The 15369-nt window shown below is 70.5% G+C and overlaps 1 protein-coding gene across 1 annotated transcript in view; it reads right to left on the bottom strand.

Annotated features, from left to right (window-relative positions):
* LOC108509217 (dystonin-like) overlaps positions 1-15196 on the bottom strand; it is a 37956-nt gene extending 22760 nt beyond the window's left edge. The window contains exons 1-16 of the mRNA XM_017838548.1: positions 14925-15196; positions 14261-14401; positions 9295-9374; positions 8870-8990; positions 4167-4337; positions 3860-4020; positions 3337-3496; positions 3169-3253; positions 2493-2734; positions 2155-2274; positions 1934-2041; positions 1621-1839; positions 1198-1401; positions 895-1126; positions 553-779; positions 326-448 (exon numbers count right to left, since the gene is read on the bottom strand). Coding sequence (XP_017694037.1) covers positions 326-448; positions 553-779; positions 895-1126; positions 1198-1401; positions 1621-1839; positions 1934-2041; positions 2155-2274; positions 2493-2734; positions 3169-3253; positions 3337-3496; positions 3860-4020; positions 4167-4337; positions 8870-8990; positions 9295-9374; positions 14261-14401; positions 14925-15167 — 2637 coding nt within the window. The 5' untranslated portion in view covers positions 15168-15196. The remainder of the gene's footprint in view (positions 1-325; positions 449-552; positions 780-894; positions 1127-1197; positions 1402-1620; positions 1840-1933; positions 2042-2154; positions 2275-2492; positions 2735-3168; positions 3254-3336; positions 3497-3859; positions 4021-4166; positions 4338-8869; positions 8991-9294; positions 9375-14260; positions 14402-14924) is intronic.
* Between the last annotated feature and the right edge of the window lie 173 nt (positions 15197-15369).

The raw sequence follows: 15369 nt of genomic DNA, 5'->3' as shown, positions 1-15369 counted from the left end.
GGTGCCACGGGGGGCAGAGCATGGGGGGCCAGGGTGTGGGGTCAGCAGTGCCACAGAGGGGACAGGGTGCAGGGGGACAAGGCACAGGGTCAGTGGTGCCAAAGGAGGGTCAGAGTATGGGGTCTGGGGTACTGGGGTGGCACCACACAGGTGTCCAAGCACAGGGGTCAGTGGCACTGGACGGGGGCCTGGGTGTGAAGGTCAGTGGTGTTGTGAAGGGGTCTGGAGAGCAGGGGTCAGTGGCACTGCCCAGGGTCAGGGGACACCCCATCCCCACAGCTCCAGGACCCCGTCCCTCACTGAACCCAACCCCAGGGACACTCACATCGTCCAGGCTCTTGGTGACATCGGGCTTGTCGGGGTCTCCACAGGAGGCCATCAGCTCCACACCCAGGCTGCCCAGCGTGTCCAGCTCGCCCTGCAGGGCATCGATCTCCTCCCGCAGCGCCTGCACATGGCACGGGGGTCGGGGCTGCCCGGGATGGGGGCTGCCCGTGCTGGGGGGCTGCCCACGCCCCAGCGCTGCCCCCCAGGCCCCCGCCCCAGCCGTACCTGCATGGTGCGCAGCCGCGTGCGGATGGCCTCGGGCTCCCCGCCGGCCTCCTCCAGCCCCAGCACCAGCTGCTGGGTGTCACTGAGTGCCAGGGCCAGCTCGGACAGGCCGTGCCAGAAGCGCTCGGCCAGCGCCAGCAGCTCCCGCAGCCACCGCTCCTGCTCCTGACAGCGGCCGCGCAGGGACCCCCACTGTGCCAGCAGCTGCTCCGTGCGCTCCTGGATCCCTGCGGGCGCGGGGGGCGGGGGTCAGAGTGCTCGGAGGGACCCGGCACCCCCACACAGCCCCGACAGGGACACAGACCTGCCGGCAGGGCCGTGCCCGCCCCTCCGTGCCGATACCTCTGGCCACGGCGTCGGAGCCGACTGCCTTCATGGTGGCCAGCAGCTCTCCGCCCTGCGCCTGGATGCCCTCCAGGGCCACCCCCAGCTTCTCCAGCTCGCCCAGGGCCAGGCTGTTCTCCCGGATCTGCTCCCGCAGGTGGGCTGCATCCCCGCGGACGGGGGGCTGGCTCTGCAGCCGGCTCTGCAGCCGCTCCAGGCACTCCAGCAGAAGGTCCATGCGCTCTGTCAGCTGGGGACCAGCCCAGTCACTCGAGGGGACGCCCCTGGGGACACCCCCCACCCCCGGTGCCAGCCCCGTACCTGGCTGTATCGCGGCAGGGCGTCCTCCAGCAGAGCCGCTGCCTGGCGCACACGCTCGCGGATGCAGCCGTACTGCTCCTCGGCCTCCTGCCAGCGCCGCTGGAACGGGGCTCCCTGCTCTGGGCTCAGCTCCACCAGCTGTGCTGACACGCGCTGAAGCTTCCCCACCAGCGGCCGGTGCTCAGCGATGGCCTCCCGCAGGCTCTGGGGGCGAGGAGCGGCCGTGGGGCCACGCCGGGGTGGCACGTGCCCCACGGGGATTCATCCCACGGGGCGCTGCTCCCGGCAGGCTGATGCTCATCGGGCGCCCCAGCCCGGTGGGCCCCCCGGTGATGCCACCTCATCCCGTCGCCTCCCCACTCCCAACCCCGCGGGACAGCCGAGCACGTCCCTCCGTGTCCCTGCCCCTGTCCCTGCCTGCACCTGCAGCAGCGCCTGCTGCTCCTTGAAGGCCTCATAGCTGATGGCGTTGGGGGAGAGCTGCACCCCCAGGGCCTGCGTCTCCTCCAGCCAGGGCAGCAGCTCCTCGAGTGCCTCAGAGAACTGGGTGAGCAGGGACTGGGCGTGCTCCAGCTGCACGGCACAGGCGCCGCTGCGCAGGGACAGCTGCTCCGTGCGCTCCCGCAGCGCCTGCACCGACGGCTGTGGAGACGGGGGTCACCGGACGGCTGGGGCTGTGGGGCACGGCCGTCCCCAAGTGCTGGCAGCGTCCCCCCTGGCAACCCCCCCGACTGACCTGGAGGCGCTGCCGCAGGGGCTCAGGGCAGCAGCACAGCAGCGGGTCTGAGATCCCCAGCAGACGCTCAACCAGGCCCCGGCAGTGCAGGACCTCAGCAGAGAGCAGCTGGAACGGAGCAGCAGGTGGGTGCCAGGTCCTGGGGGTCAGTGCAGGGCCCAGCGGAATGGGGACGCCGAGCTGGTGTCCCCTGGGACCCCTGGGCACCGCGGTGGACCCACCTTCTGCTCGGAGAGCTGCGAGCCGAGAGCCTCAGGGTCCAGCTGCATGCGGCCGATCTCCTCCAGCCGCTTGCCCAGCCCGGTCACACGGGCAAGCTGGGACTCCAGCACCTGCTCAAACTGTGGCAGAGGGACAGATGTCAGCCGGGCAGAGTGGGCACACACTGGGGCAGCCGCTCCAGGACAGAGACTCAACACATCACAGCCCCACAGGACTGTCTCCCATAACCCAGAGTATCCCACCCGGACCCCACTCCACCACCTCCCGCTGCAGAGAAAGGCCAGGAATGGTAAAGGGAGGCAGAGGGTGACAGTCCCCAAAGTGCCGCGTCCCACACCTTCTCCCTGTCACCAGCGCTGACTGGGGGCTCCTGGTCGCCATCCTGGCTCTCCCGCTTGCCCAGCTCCTTCTCCATGCGGCCCAGCCACAGTGCCAGGTCCTCGGGGGCTGTGCCCAGGCGGGACGAGGCCTCCAGGGTCTGCCCCAGCCGGTGTGCGGTGTCGGTGCTGCTCTGGCCCACGATGAGGTACCGCATCCTCAGCGACTCCATCTTCTCCTGGACCAGCTGGGCCTCCTCCCCTGTGGCCACACCACACCGGCATCAGAGCCCCCGTGCCAGCATCCCAGGCGTGGGATCAGCCACACCGACAGCTTCCATCGCTGTGATGGTCACTCTGTCCCGACCTTTCTCCTCTCCTGCTGCTCCCAGAGCTGGATCTGGCCCCTTATCCCACTGCCAGCAAAATCTACCTTCCCAGCTTCCCCTCACTGTCACTGTACCCTGTCCCACCATGGCCTTGACCCCCAGGCTCTGCCCTCGCCTCTCTCCATCCCATGGGATGCTGTGCCCCTTCACACCGCCCCACAGCCCCCGGTGGGGAGCAGCACGTTCCAAGGACCCCCAGTGCCCAGGGGTGCCATCCCTGGGCTGGGCTGCCGCACTCTGTGCTCATCCCATCCCACACCCCGCAGTCCCAACCCCGTGGCCGCCACTCCTTGCCATCGCCACTCACCTGTCACCATCTCCAGGACCCGCTGCCCTCTCTCCAGGGCACTGTCCAGCTCTCCCAGCCGCCCGCGGATCTCCTCACAGAGGGCCTGGGCAAGAAGCTCCCGTGGCAGTGACCGACAAGGATATAGGTGCCCACCCCGTGCCCACCCCGTGCCCACCCTGGCCCCACCTGGGTCTGCTGGTGGGCATCCTGCACGCGGCCGACGCAGCCATCGGTGCGCCAGAGCTGGGCCAGCTGTCGCTCCGTGGCACTGAGCCACTCCTGGAAGGCATCCACGGCCTCTTGGAAGCCCTGAGCTGCCGGCAGGATCCGCTCCAGGCGGCCGTACCTGCGTTGGGAGGGCTGGGTGAGCCCGGGGGTGACAGTCTCCGAGGCCAAGGTCCCAGCCAGGAAAGCCCCCTCTCCCCCATGCCCTGGGACTCCCAAGGAGAGGGACACGGCAAGGCCAGCATTCCCCAGACAGGGACCTGCAGGAAGGGCCTCATGCAAGACTGGCTGCAGAGCCTCAGACCCGCTGCCCCTGTGCAGCCCTGGCATGTGGGATGGGGATGGTTCCTCTGCTGTGGTGGCCCCGATGCCAGCAGGGCAGGGCACACAAGGACATCGGGGTGTCGTGGTGACACGGCTTGTGAGGACACCAGTGGCCAGAGCCTGTGCCTGCCTGGTGACAAGAGCCTGGACCCGGACCCACCTGGCTTCAGCCTCCTGCATCAGCTTGTCCCACCTCTCCCCGAGGTCGGAGAGGCTGGCACTGCCCTCAGGTGCCGCCGTGCCGGAGCCGTGCGCCGTCGGTCTGTCCTGCAGGACGAGCTCCACGCGCGGCCTGCGCTCCTCCAGCAGCCGCTTCAGGAGCTGCAAGGCAGGGGGGGCACCGCGCTGTGCCGGGGACCCCGCCCGCCCCCGCCGCCTTGGCACGGCCCCGGGCGGCGGCTCCAGCCCCGGCCCCCTAATCCCCGGCCGGAGCGCGTGGGCGGGACGCGCCGGCCGGCCCTGCTGACCTTCTGCTCCTCCAGCTGCGCCTTCGCCACCTTCGCCTCCGCCGACGGCGGCTTCTGGTTGCTCACCAGCTCCTCCATGTCGGCCACCCAGGCCAGCAGCCGCTCCAGCGTCTCCTGGCCCCGCTCCGCGCCTGCCACCTCCTCCGGGACAGGGACGGCCCGCGGGGACACCTGTGGGTGGAGAGGTGGCTGAGCCGCCCGGGTGGGCGGGCAGTGGGGCTGGGCTGCGACCCCACACTGTGCCCTGCCCGGGAGGTGACGCCGGGACCCTGCCCAGCCCATGGGGTCCTCCCCGGCGTCCCTCGCAGGGCTCTCCAAAGCAGGGGCTGCGCACCCCGCATGGTTCGGACCCCTCTGGACACACGATCCTCGCCAGCCGCGAGAAGAGAGAACCCCCTGCCCTATGGCACCGGGCTGGGTGCCCAGCACTGGGGGTGCCACCAGCACCAGGGCACAGACCTCGGTGACCCTTCACGAGCCCCGGCCATGGGAGAGGAAGGCCAAGAGTCGCTGCCGAGAGAACCGTGCCAGAGGGCAGCCCCGTGGCGCGGGGTTGGCACAGTGTCCTCCCGGCGAGGGTCCCTGCCCGGCAGTCACCTCGGTGGCATCCGCATGTCCGGCGCAGCCGGCGGCAGCGAGCTCCCCCACACGCTCCGTCAGCACGGTGACCGTCCGGGTGACCACGGGCTCGCCGCCCTTTTCGCCCGCCGGATACTCGGTCACTTCCACGATCTCCGTCACGATGGTCTCGGTCACCTCCGTCACCTCCGTCACTTCCCGCGTGGTGACAGGTTTCCAGGACCAGGTGCTGCGGGGAACGCTGGCCCGGGGGGGTGTCCAGGCTGCGCCCCCCGCCTGCCCCTTCACCGGAACGCCGGCCGCGCCCCCGTTCTGCACCGCCACCTCAGACTGGCTGCGCCTCAGCACCGGGCTGCCCGGCCGGCTCCGAACGGCACCGGGCACCGGGCTCCAGCCGTTCTCCACCGGCACCGGCGCCTTCTCCGGCAGCCCCGGCAAGGCCTCCGTGACGCCTCCAGCGGCCGCCTGCCCCTCATCCAGCCCCGGCTCCCGGCACGGCGGCTCCCGCAGGAGCTCCTCCGGCCGCCGGCTCTTCTCGCCCAGGCAGCTGGGCCGGCTCACCGAGTTCCCCATGGCGCGGGCGCCGGGCCCCCGCCTCAAATCCCGGCCTGCAACGAGCCAGGGGACGCGCGTTGCCGGGGCCACCGCGGGGCCCGGGTCACCCCTCCCGCCCCCCGCGCTGCCGGGTCTGCCTGACCTCCCGCTCCGGTGCCGGGGCGTTCTGGCCCCGCAGCAAAGGGCTGCCGAGAGCCGGGGCACAGGGAAGGAGGGACGGGACGTTGACCGTCACTGGGGCCTGGCGGAGGGAGGAGACCCCGCCGGGCAGTGCCCGGGGTGCCCGTCCTGCGCGTCTCGGCAGCAGACGCGGCAGCGCCAGGCACTGGGGACAGGCAGATGCTCCCGCCCTGCGTCGCCTTGTGCCGTTGGATTAACGAGGGCGGCGGAGCCGGGAGAGAGGAGCATCTGCCCGGGGGGACGGGGGGCTGGGAGTGGCCGGGGGCGGCCGGGGGCACCCACCGGCGGGCAGGCAGGCAGGGGGCAGGCGGGGGACAGGCAGAGGACAGGCAGGTGGCCTCCCACCCTGCCAGCACTGCCGCAGCCATAAATCCCCCAGCGTGACCCGGCAGGACCCTCCCCCGGCAGCCCCCCTGCCAGCCCCCCCTGCCGCAGCCGCAGCCGCAGCGCTCCCGGTCCCCGGCCCTCCGGCTCGGCCCCGGGCACACGCCCCTGTGCACGTGTGTAAACACACACCCCCACACGTGTGTACACGCACACACACTCCCACACATGTGCACACACTCACACGTGTGTACACACGCCCCGACATGCAGACCCCGCGCTCGCACTCCCGTGCGGGGGGCACCGGCAGGACCCCCGCGCCTTGGTGAGCCGTGACATGAAACACACCTGTGGCGGCCCCGCACACGCGTGGGGAGCGCACGTGCACCCACGCGCACCCGCCCTGGCGTGTGGCCCGGGGTGTCCCGGCCGTGGGCACCGAGCCCCCACGCGCGGCCCGACACGCCGTGAAACACGCCACGGGCACGGTCCCCGTGCGCGGTCCCCGCACACACTCACGCCTACGGCAGGGTCCCGACACTCGCACCCCCGTGGGTGCAGTCCCGCGGGGCATCGCGCACCCCCGTCTCTCCCCCGTGTGTCGGGGTGCCTTGGGACCGCACGAGTGGGGGACCAGGACGCGGGGCGACTCGGGGGGACACCTCTCCGCGCCCCTGCCTCGGGGGTGCTGCGGGGACACAGACCCCGCCCGGCCACGCGCACCCCGCGCTCCCGGACCCGCGCGAAACCCCCACCCCACACTCACCCCTCCGCGGCTCCGGGTGTCCATGGGGCCGGGCCGGGGCCGCCGCCGCCGCCGTTACCGGCCGAGGGGGGCCCGGCCTGTGCGAGGGAGCGGGGCGGGGGCAGCGGGGTGGCTCGGTCCCCGTTACCGCCGCCCCGGCCCCGCCGCCGCCGCCTTTGTGCGCCGCGCCCGCGGCGCGGGGGGAGCGTAGAGAGCGGGGGGTACCGGCGAGGACCTTCGCACCGGCCCCGGCCCGGCTCGGCGGGGCTGGTCTGACCCCGGACACGCCGCCCCCCCCGTTAACCCTCCGGGCGCCGATCGCCACCGTTACCGGGGAAACCCCCGGGGCCCCGCAGCCATCCCGCGGGGGAGGGGCGGCGCCGGCCCACCGCCCACCCCGCGCCGCCCGGGGGGGCAACACCCCGCACGGGCACCGGCACTGCCACCGACACCGGCACCTGCTCCGCCACCGCACTGACACCGACACCGGCACCGGCACCGGCAGCACCTGCCCCCGTCCCTGCACCATTACAGACACCAGCACCTTCCCCGGCACCAGCACTTGCTCCTGCACCAACACCGACACTTAGAGCAGCTGCCACCTGCACCGACACCGGCACCGGCACTGACACCGGCACCTGCCCCCTCCGCACAGCGGCACCGCCCCCGCCCCGCGGTGTCACAGCCCCTCCAGCTCCGGGGTTGCACCCCCCGGGATCACCGACCCCCCACCCCGGCCGTGGCCCCCGGCTCCAGCCCCAGGCAGTGGATGCCTTGGTCGCCGAGGGGTTCGGCCCGTTCCTCAGGGCTCTGCGGGTGCGGGGGCTTCTGAGCCAGAGGCTGGGGGGACTCAGTGGAGCAGGGCTGGGCCGGGGAGGCTCGGTGAAGCAAGGCACGGTTGGGGGCCCAGGCTGGGCCGCCAAGATGGTGTGGCGAAGCCCACCCTGAAAGCCGGGGTGCTGCGAACCTGGGGCTCCGGGACACCTCCCCGCTGCCACCCTGGGTGCTGAAGGAATCCGGGGGCGAGCTGCTCCTGCCCGCAGTGTAAACCCCCTCCCCACCCTGCCCAGACCCAGCTCCGCGGCCCCCCCAGCCAGCGAGAGCCCCCCAGGGCGGGGGTCCTGCCACACAGTGCTGCACGGGTGGCCCTCGCTGGGCCCCGGGAGCCGGGGGGCCGCTGCCGGCGCGTCGGCCACGCTGATGGATGGGGCTGCTCCCGTCCCCTGGGAGCGGCGGGCGGCGGGGCCGGGGGCTTTGTCTGCTGCCAGAGACGCTGCCGGGAATTAGCATCTGCCAGGGCCTCGGCGGCTCCGCACCGTCCTGTGGCGGCTCCGCACCATCTTCCCCACCCAGCTCTGGAGCCTTCCACTGCTGGCACCGAGCGGCTCGGCGCCCAGCACGGGGTTGAGCCCCACGGCACCCCGGGTACCCCACGGCACCCCACGGGTCCCAGCCGGGACCCACCGGGCAGGACCTGGGCAGGGGGTGACGATCCGCCGAGCTGCCCGCCGGCAGCTCGCCCGGCACGCTCCGCAGCCCCAGGTACCGGGCTCGGGGTGGCACGGGCGCCCCGGGCAGGGGAGCCCGGCGCGGGGCACCGGGCGGGAGCGGTCGGCTGGAATCCGCAGCCTCAGATCCCGGGAGCCGGGTGGGTTTCTGCGCGGCCTCGGCTTTGTCTGCGCCGGGGCCGGGATGAATGGCCCTTTCAGTTTGTGCCGTCATGTGTGCCGAGGGAGCCCGTGTGCCGGCCAGGCCCCGAACAAAAGGAGCCGGCGAGGGGCTGCGCGCGGGGCGGCGAGGAGGGGCCGCCGGCAGCCCCCACCGCGCTGCTCCCGCTGCGGCTCCGCGCCTGGGCGGGGGCACAACAGCGGCGCAGGGCAGCACCGCACAGCCCGTGCGGGGCCGCACACCCCTCGTGCACAGCCTCACACCCCTCTCACAGCCGCACCTCCCGTGCCCAGGCAGTCGTGCCCGGAGCCGACGCTGAGCCCGGTGCAGTCGGTGGCCCTGTGGCCAGTAGGGCTCCGACGCAGCGATGCTGCGGGTACCGGTAGGGCGACAGGGCCCGCGGGCTCCGAGCCAGCGGCACCGTCAGGCCGAGGAGCAGGAGCCGGGGACGGACGGCCTGACACCGACTCGTGTGGACGAGCCCAGGGGTATCCCAGCCGGCCGTGGGGCTGTGCCGAAGGGTCTCCCAGCCGGCCATGGCCGGGCACTCTCTTGCCTTCCAGGGACTAAGACCTCACCGGCCTCGGTACAGACGTGAGCTGGTCCTGCCCAGCTCCGCGCGACCCGGCCGCAGCCCAGGGCCAGACGTTACCTGCGGGGCCGTGCCGGGCTCCGGCAGTGTCGGCAGCCGCTTCTCCACCGCGTCCAGCCAGTGCCGCAGGGCCAGCAGCTGCTCCTGCACCTCCAGCCTCCGTTCTGACCGCGGCCGGGCTCTGCGGAAAGAGTGGGGACACTAATACAGAGTGGGGGACGTGGCTGCTGTCCCCCCTGCCCACACCACGCTGAGCCCCGGCCTCGCTGCGCACTCACAGCAGACCCTGCCAAGGGCGTCCCGGCTGTGTCCGTTCCCACCCTGCTCTCCCCGGCAAAGCCGAACCGCGCCCTCCCCATCCCGGCGCCGACCCAGACCCCCAGGCGGTGCGGGTTCCCCCCAGCTCCCCCATCACGGTATAGACAGCCAGGCACACTCGCAGGCCCCGACACGATGCGTTCGGCGGTGCCCAGTGGTGCCCGTACCTCTCCATCTCCTCCCCATCCGCTGATGACCCCTCCACGCTCTCCCCGGCGAGCCCGGTGTCCCCCGCAGTGCGGTGCATCTGCAGGGAGAGCAGAGGGACGGTGGGGACGGGACACCAGGACTCGGCAGAGGACGAGGCTCCACAGCCTTCCCCCCTGGAACACCACTGCGGAGGTCCTGGAGTGTCGCTGTGTTTTCCCCAGGGACGGCCCGTCCTCACCAGCCGGGGCAGAGCTCCCCTGTCCGAGACCTCCGACGTCTGTCCTTGCTCCAGCCGTCGCCGGTACCTGAGGGGTTTGGCTCTGCTCCGGCTCCTCTGCGTTCATGCAGCGCTCCCCAAATTCCCGACCCTTTTTCACCCGGGATCACTCCCAGATCTCACTCTGCCACCCCTTGGGCTCCATCTGGCCCCCAGTGTCCCTACACCTGCTCTGTGCACTGCAGAGCCAACGGTCCGGGGCCTGGCTGAGCCCAAACCAAGCCACGGCAAAGTGACCCACGGCAAACTGAACAGTGGAAAACTGATCTGCGACAAACCGATCCATGGAAAATCCGCTGCACTGACACCCACACCAGCCACTGCCGGTTCCGGTGCTGCGAGCACGGTCCCTTTGCTGCAACATGTGGGATGAGACGCCGGGCAAACACCGAGATCTAAAACCCAGCAACGCCCCGGCACGGGTACAGAGACCGGGCACGAACAGGGAGCGGCTGCTCCTTGCCCCTGCGGAGAGTGGGGCTGGCAGGATCCCGCCCAGGGATCCCACCGTACCCGCTCCCAAGGCTGAGGGCGATGCTGCTCCCGAGAGCACAGGGAGCCCTGCAATTAACTGGTCGTTAACCCTGGTGATTAATTAAGCCAGGTCACCTGGCCGAGCATAACGAGGCGGAGATGCCTCTGGGGACCCCAGGAGGGAAACGGGACACAGTCACCCGCAGACTGGGGGTGTGTTGGATGCGGCTGCTGCGGAAGGAGCCGCGGGCAGGGTCTGGTCAGGGACCCCCGCAGGAGCAGTAGGGAATTCCTGGAATGAGGGGAAGCGGCATTAGGCAGGTGCCAGGTGCCGGTGCCGCAGCAGTCCCGCGTGGTCGGAGTGCCGGCAGGGCTCGGTCCCGTCGGAGGCGCTCCGGGATTGTATTCACGACTGACCCTGCGGGCACGATGCCGTCAGCCACGGCAGGGTCCCCCCGCCCGACACGCCCTCAGTGTGGCCACCTGCCCTCGGCACTGGCACCGGTGCTCCCCCGCCAGCTGGCCAAGCCACCAGCAGCATCCCGTGTGCCCCGCGGTGAGCCCTCATCCCGGGGCAGGACCGCGGTGCCCGCTGCAAGAGGCTGGGCACAGGGACCCGGGGAGCTGGAGGATGTTGCCGCAGGTGGGCAGACGACAACAGCATCTGCAGTGGGAAACGCTCTTCCAGCCCAAACTCAGTCCAGGCTGGCGGGGATGGAGCCGAGGACGAAGCCCCGGCGATCGCTGCCAGCCTGTCCCAGACACGGCGGCGGCGCGGCTGCACCGACCGCTCCGGTCCTGAGGACGTGCCAAAAGACCACGAGGAGCCCCGAACCCCAAACCGGCGCCGGGACACCGAGGTGCTGAGCGCGGCACGTGCCTGCTCCGGCACGCTGGGGGTGGGTCCGGGGCAGCCCCCAGCCCCGGTTCGGGCATCGGACACCGCGGGCTGCGCCGTTCGCCCGGGGACAAGACGGCAGGAACAAACGGGTCTGGAGCTGCCCGGCAGCAGCTCCACAGTGCCGCGGAGGGAGGCAGGTCCCCGTACCGCGCTGCCCACACGGCACCGCCGCTGTCCCCACCGCGTCACCGGCCCCGCCGACGCCGGTGAACCCGGCACAGACCGACGGGGCACACAATTGCCGGTGCCTGCGCGAGGCAGAGCCGGCCTTGGCCAGCGCACCCGGGCTCCGAGCCCCAGCGGCGCGGCCGGGGGGGTCTCGGGGTCCCTGCCCATGAGGAGGTTCAGCGCCCCGGCGAGGGGGGGGCGTGGGAGAGGCCGGTCGGGCTTTGTGGAGAAGCTGTTCAGAGCGTTCCCGGCGCGGCGGGGGCCGAGCCAGCAGTGCCCGGGGCGGTGGCACAGGGAGCTGGCAGCCGAGCCGGCTTCCGCGGCCACGCTTGGGACGGCGGCCACGGGTCCCGCGCACCGGACCGCGGCCAGGACGGGGCGGTGCTGCCGCTCACACCGTGACGGGAGGTTGGCCAAGGCCGATGTGCGCCGGGCGGGGGGCGAGGGACCCCTCCAGGGCCGATCGGCACCACGGGCAGGGCGACACTCGGTGCCTCACACGCCGCGGCCCGCGGTGTTAATGCTGAGGGATGGTTTAGCTCGAGGGGGGCGGGGAGGGTGAGCTCCGAGCCGCACGGCAGCGGGCATTAAAATTGGGAATGTCATGGAGTTTTCCATCGTGACAAGCTCGGCCTGGTCACACACTGGCCTGGTCACTCCCAGCACGTGGTGCTGAAGGGGCTTTGGGAGGGACGGGGGTCTCAGGGGGCAGACAGGACGAGCCAATGGAGACGTGGAGCAGCACGAGCCAATGGAGAGGGTCCACGGACAAAGGACACTGTGCTGGGTTGGGAGTTGCGTGCTCACCCCACGGCACCCGGGAGCAGACAGCCCAGGTTTCGGGATGTCCCCGTCTCCTGTGCCCCTTTCCCAGCCAAGGCAGGAGGATCCCACCACCCTGGGCACAATGGAAGGGTCCCCGTGCCAGGGGCACAGGGCTGAGGGGGTGTGGAAAAGGGCATGTAGGGGGTGGGATCTCCTGTGTCATGTGGACGCAGGTCCCATGGTCGGGCCCAGGAGCAGGGGGGTCTCTCACCAGGGACCAGAGCTGAACCCCACCAGTGTCAGGCGGTGATGTGGGGCTGGGCCATGGGGCTTAGCCCTGGGCCAGAAGAGGGCTCTTGGTGGCCTCACGAGCTTTGAGAGAGGTGACTGGCTGGGGAGAGGGGAGGAGGGGAGGGTCCGGAAGGTGGGGGGAGTAGAGGATGTGTGGGGGAACAGGAAAGGTCTGGGGGACACAGGGAATACCTGGAGGGGCAGTGAAATGCTGTGTGACCCTGGGCAGCCCATGACACCCCAGGGAATGTCATTGCTGCCCGGGGACCACTCCTGAGCCTGCAACCCCCCCAGTCTCCCTGGCCCTGCTGCGCCCAACGGCCACGTCCCGCTGCCGGCGGGGACAGATGTGGTTAATTGCAGACGGACAATGCAATTAACGTCCTCCCAGCCGCCGCCATCTGTCCTGGCCAGCCCGGCCTCCCCACTCAGGGCTGCTGCCAGGGTGGACATGCCCAGCTGCTCCTGGCACAGCGAGACCTCACCAGCCCCTGGACATCACAGGGGTCTCGCAAAGCCCTGGACAGCTCCAGCACTCCCAGCGTGGTGCCTGGTGCTCCTGGCACTGCCACAGGATGAGTCTCCCGCTCAGGGAGCCCCAGCCTGGGCAGAGGGTGGCACTTGGCTCACCAGGCTGGACAGCCCCCTTGAGCTGCCCACACCTGCGCTGGCAGCTGCACTGACATTTCCCAGTTTGCCGGGACTGTCCCTCGAAATGCTGCTGCCCTGTCAGTGGCTGCTGGGCCAGCACACCCTGATCCCCTCCAGCCCCTCATCCTCACAGCAAACTGCTGCCATCTGCCCACAACAGCCCCTCACTGCCCGAAAAGGGAGAGCCCCCGGCACAGCCTGCACTGGGCAGAGGCCACGGGACCAGTGGGCACAGCCTTGGACTAGCAGTGGTAATGGCACATATGGGCACAGGGAAGAGTGCCGTGGGGGACAGTGTCCCTGCCATGCCCAGAGCCCCACTGACGGGGCTGGAAGGGATGGGTTTGTCCCCATGGGAAAGATTCAGCCTCGAAAGCCTCTACAGCCCCCACAGTCCCAGCACTGCTCACTCCCCAAAACCAGGGATCTGCTGGCCAGGGGCTGCACCCACACTCACCTCCTGGCAGTGCCGGCTGTGCCACCAGCCCGGGACAGCCCTGGGGACAGCCCTGCGGCCCTGCTCTGTGCCCAGCAGCACCGTGGGGACACCAAGGCCCAGCCCATGGGTGAAGCACCTGTGCCAGGAGCCGGTCAGACCCACCGTGCCCCAGCACGTTCCACCAGGACCAGCAGCCCATGGCACAAAGCCACAGGAGGCAATGAGAGCCCCCAGCCCACAGCCACGGTGGCGAGGCTGGAGGGGCAAACAGACCACACAGAGCTGCTGGCTGGTTTCAGAGGATTCTCCTTTACTGCCCTTGCAGGGGAGCCCTGGGTCCACACTGCTCCTTTTACAGACACTTTGCAGTATGTATAGGTCAGGATTTTAGTGTTTTGCCCCCAGAACACTTGTTTGGGTGATCGATGGGCCCCCGATGCCCCGATGAGTGATGGTCGGGGCACGGGGGGCCCCAGGGAGTGGGAAGCATCCCGGAGCTGCGGGCAGCGGCGCCTCATGCAAAGCCAAACCGGATAATGAGAGCAATAACGACACCGGAGGCGAAGGGTAACATGACTGGATTTACAGGTGGTAGATGAGAGCAGGGGGGAAGAAGGAGATGCCATGGAGATCCGCGGTGAGCCCAGCACCGCGCCGGGAGGCCGTCCCTGGGGAGAAGGGGGTGTGCAGGGCGAGGAGGGATTGGGTGACCCCGTGGGTGCCTCTCGGGCCACTGGCTGCCCGGGCACTGCAGCCCCGGTCTCTGCCCGGGGACTCTGGCAAGTGCAAAGGGCGAGGGAGCACGTCCCCACGTCCTCAGGCGCGGTCCAACCGGCCCCGGGGCAGGGGACGGGCTCCGTGGCGGCGATGAGGGGAGGTGAGATGGACATCCAGCCACACTACAACAAAGCGAACAGAAAAGATGGGATGAGACAGGGAGAACGACCCACGAGATGAAGCCACTGACCCGGCCGGCAGCGCCGCGGGACCGGGACGGAGCGGGGAGCTCGGCGTTACCTGTGCTGGTGAGCGCCGCCGAGCAGCCGCAGCCTCCCGGGCTCCCCTCGAGCCCATCCACGACCTGCTGACGTCGGAGACCCAGCTCAGGAGCTCACCCAGCGGCACCGGGACATCTTTGGTGGGACTGGAAAAAGACGTCTGCCAGAGAGAGAGTGTGTTACTGCAGGCGCAGGGAGAGCCGGGGACAGGGGGCTGGAATTACCGCGAGGAAGGAAGAGGAGGCTGCTTTTACAGAAATTCGTCACTTTCTAACAAGAGCATGTTTCGGGCTGCTGCAGCATCCCACGGCCCACCCCATGCTCCGGGGGTCCTGAGGCCCCCGCACCCCTCACGAGGGTCAGGAAAGTCCCCGTGGCCAGGGGGGCTCTGGGCACAGGAGCCACGTGGAACCGGGCTGGGGCGTGGGTTCTGGCAGACACCTGCCAAGGGGGCGTGGAGCCACATTAGTGTGAGGAAATCAACCTCGAGCGGAAGCACTTCCCAGATACACGGAGAGACAGACAGACAGACCGGCCGGCCACGGCGGGAGCGTCCCGGAGGGCGGGTGAGCGGGCGGGCTGGCGGAGGCAGGCGCGCAGCGAAGCCCCTCGGTGGGCGAAGCGGCGGAGCGGAGGCAGGTCCCCCCGCGTGAAGCACCGGGCAGCACCAGGGCGGCACTTACGGTCGGGGCACCGGCTCCGCGGTGCGGTGGCGGGGACGTGCTGGGAGGCCAAGGCAGGGAGATGGGGCAGCTGGGGGGCCGGGCGCAGAGCCCCCTCCTTGTCACGCTGAGGGTGGTTGGAAGGGGTCCAGGCAGCAGCTCCGGGGCCGGCGTGGTGTGTCCGGCTGCCTGGTGCCGGGGAGTCCGCGATGTCCTCCTCCAGCACGCCGGCTGCAGTGTGGGGCACCGTGGGGCCAGGGTCATCTCCTCCTTCGGGGTGCGGGGGTTGAAGCCGGCAGGTTAATTACAAAAGAGTGCTAAGTGGTTAGATCCAAACAGGGAACTGTTTTCCTGGTGTCCGGCTCGACCGCACCGTGTGCGAGCGGCAGCGGAGTCTGCGCAGCCAGGGGCTGGAACGGCATCCGGCTCCCAGGGCACAGGGCAGGGAGGGTAGTGTGTGTTTTCT

This window comes from Lepidothrix coronata, unplaced genomic scaffold, assembly GCF_001604755.1.
Source record: "Lepidothrix coronata isolate B3197 unplaced genomic scaffold, Lepidothrix_coronata-1.0 Scaffold345, whole genome shotgun sequence".
Lineage (NCBI taxonomy): Eukaryota > Metazoa > Chordata > Aves > Passeriformes > Pipridae > Lepidothrix > Lepidothrix coronata.
This window is presented reverse-complemented; position numbering and strand designations above follow the sequence as displayed.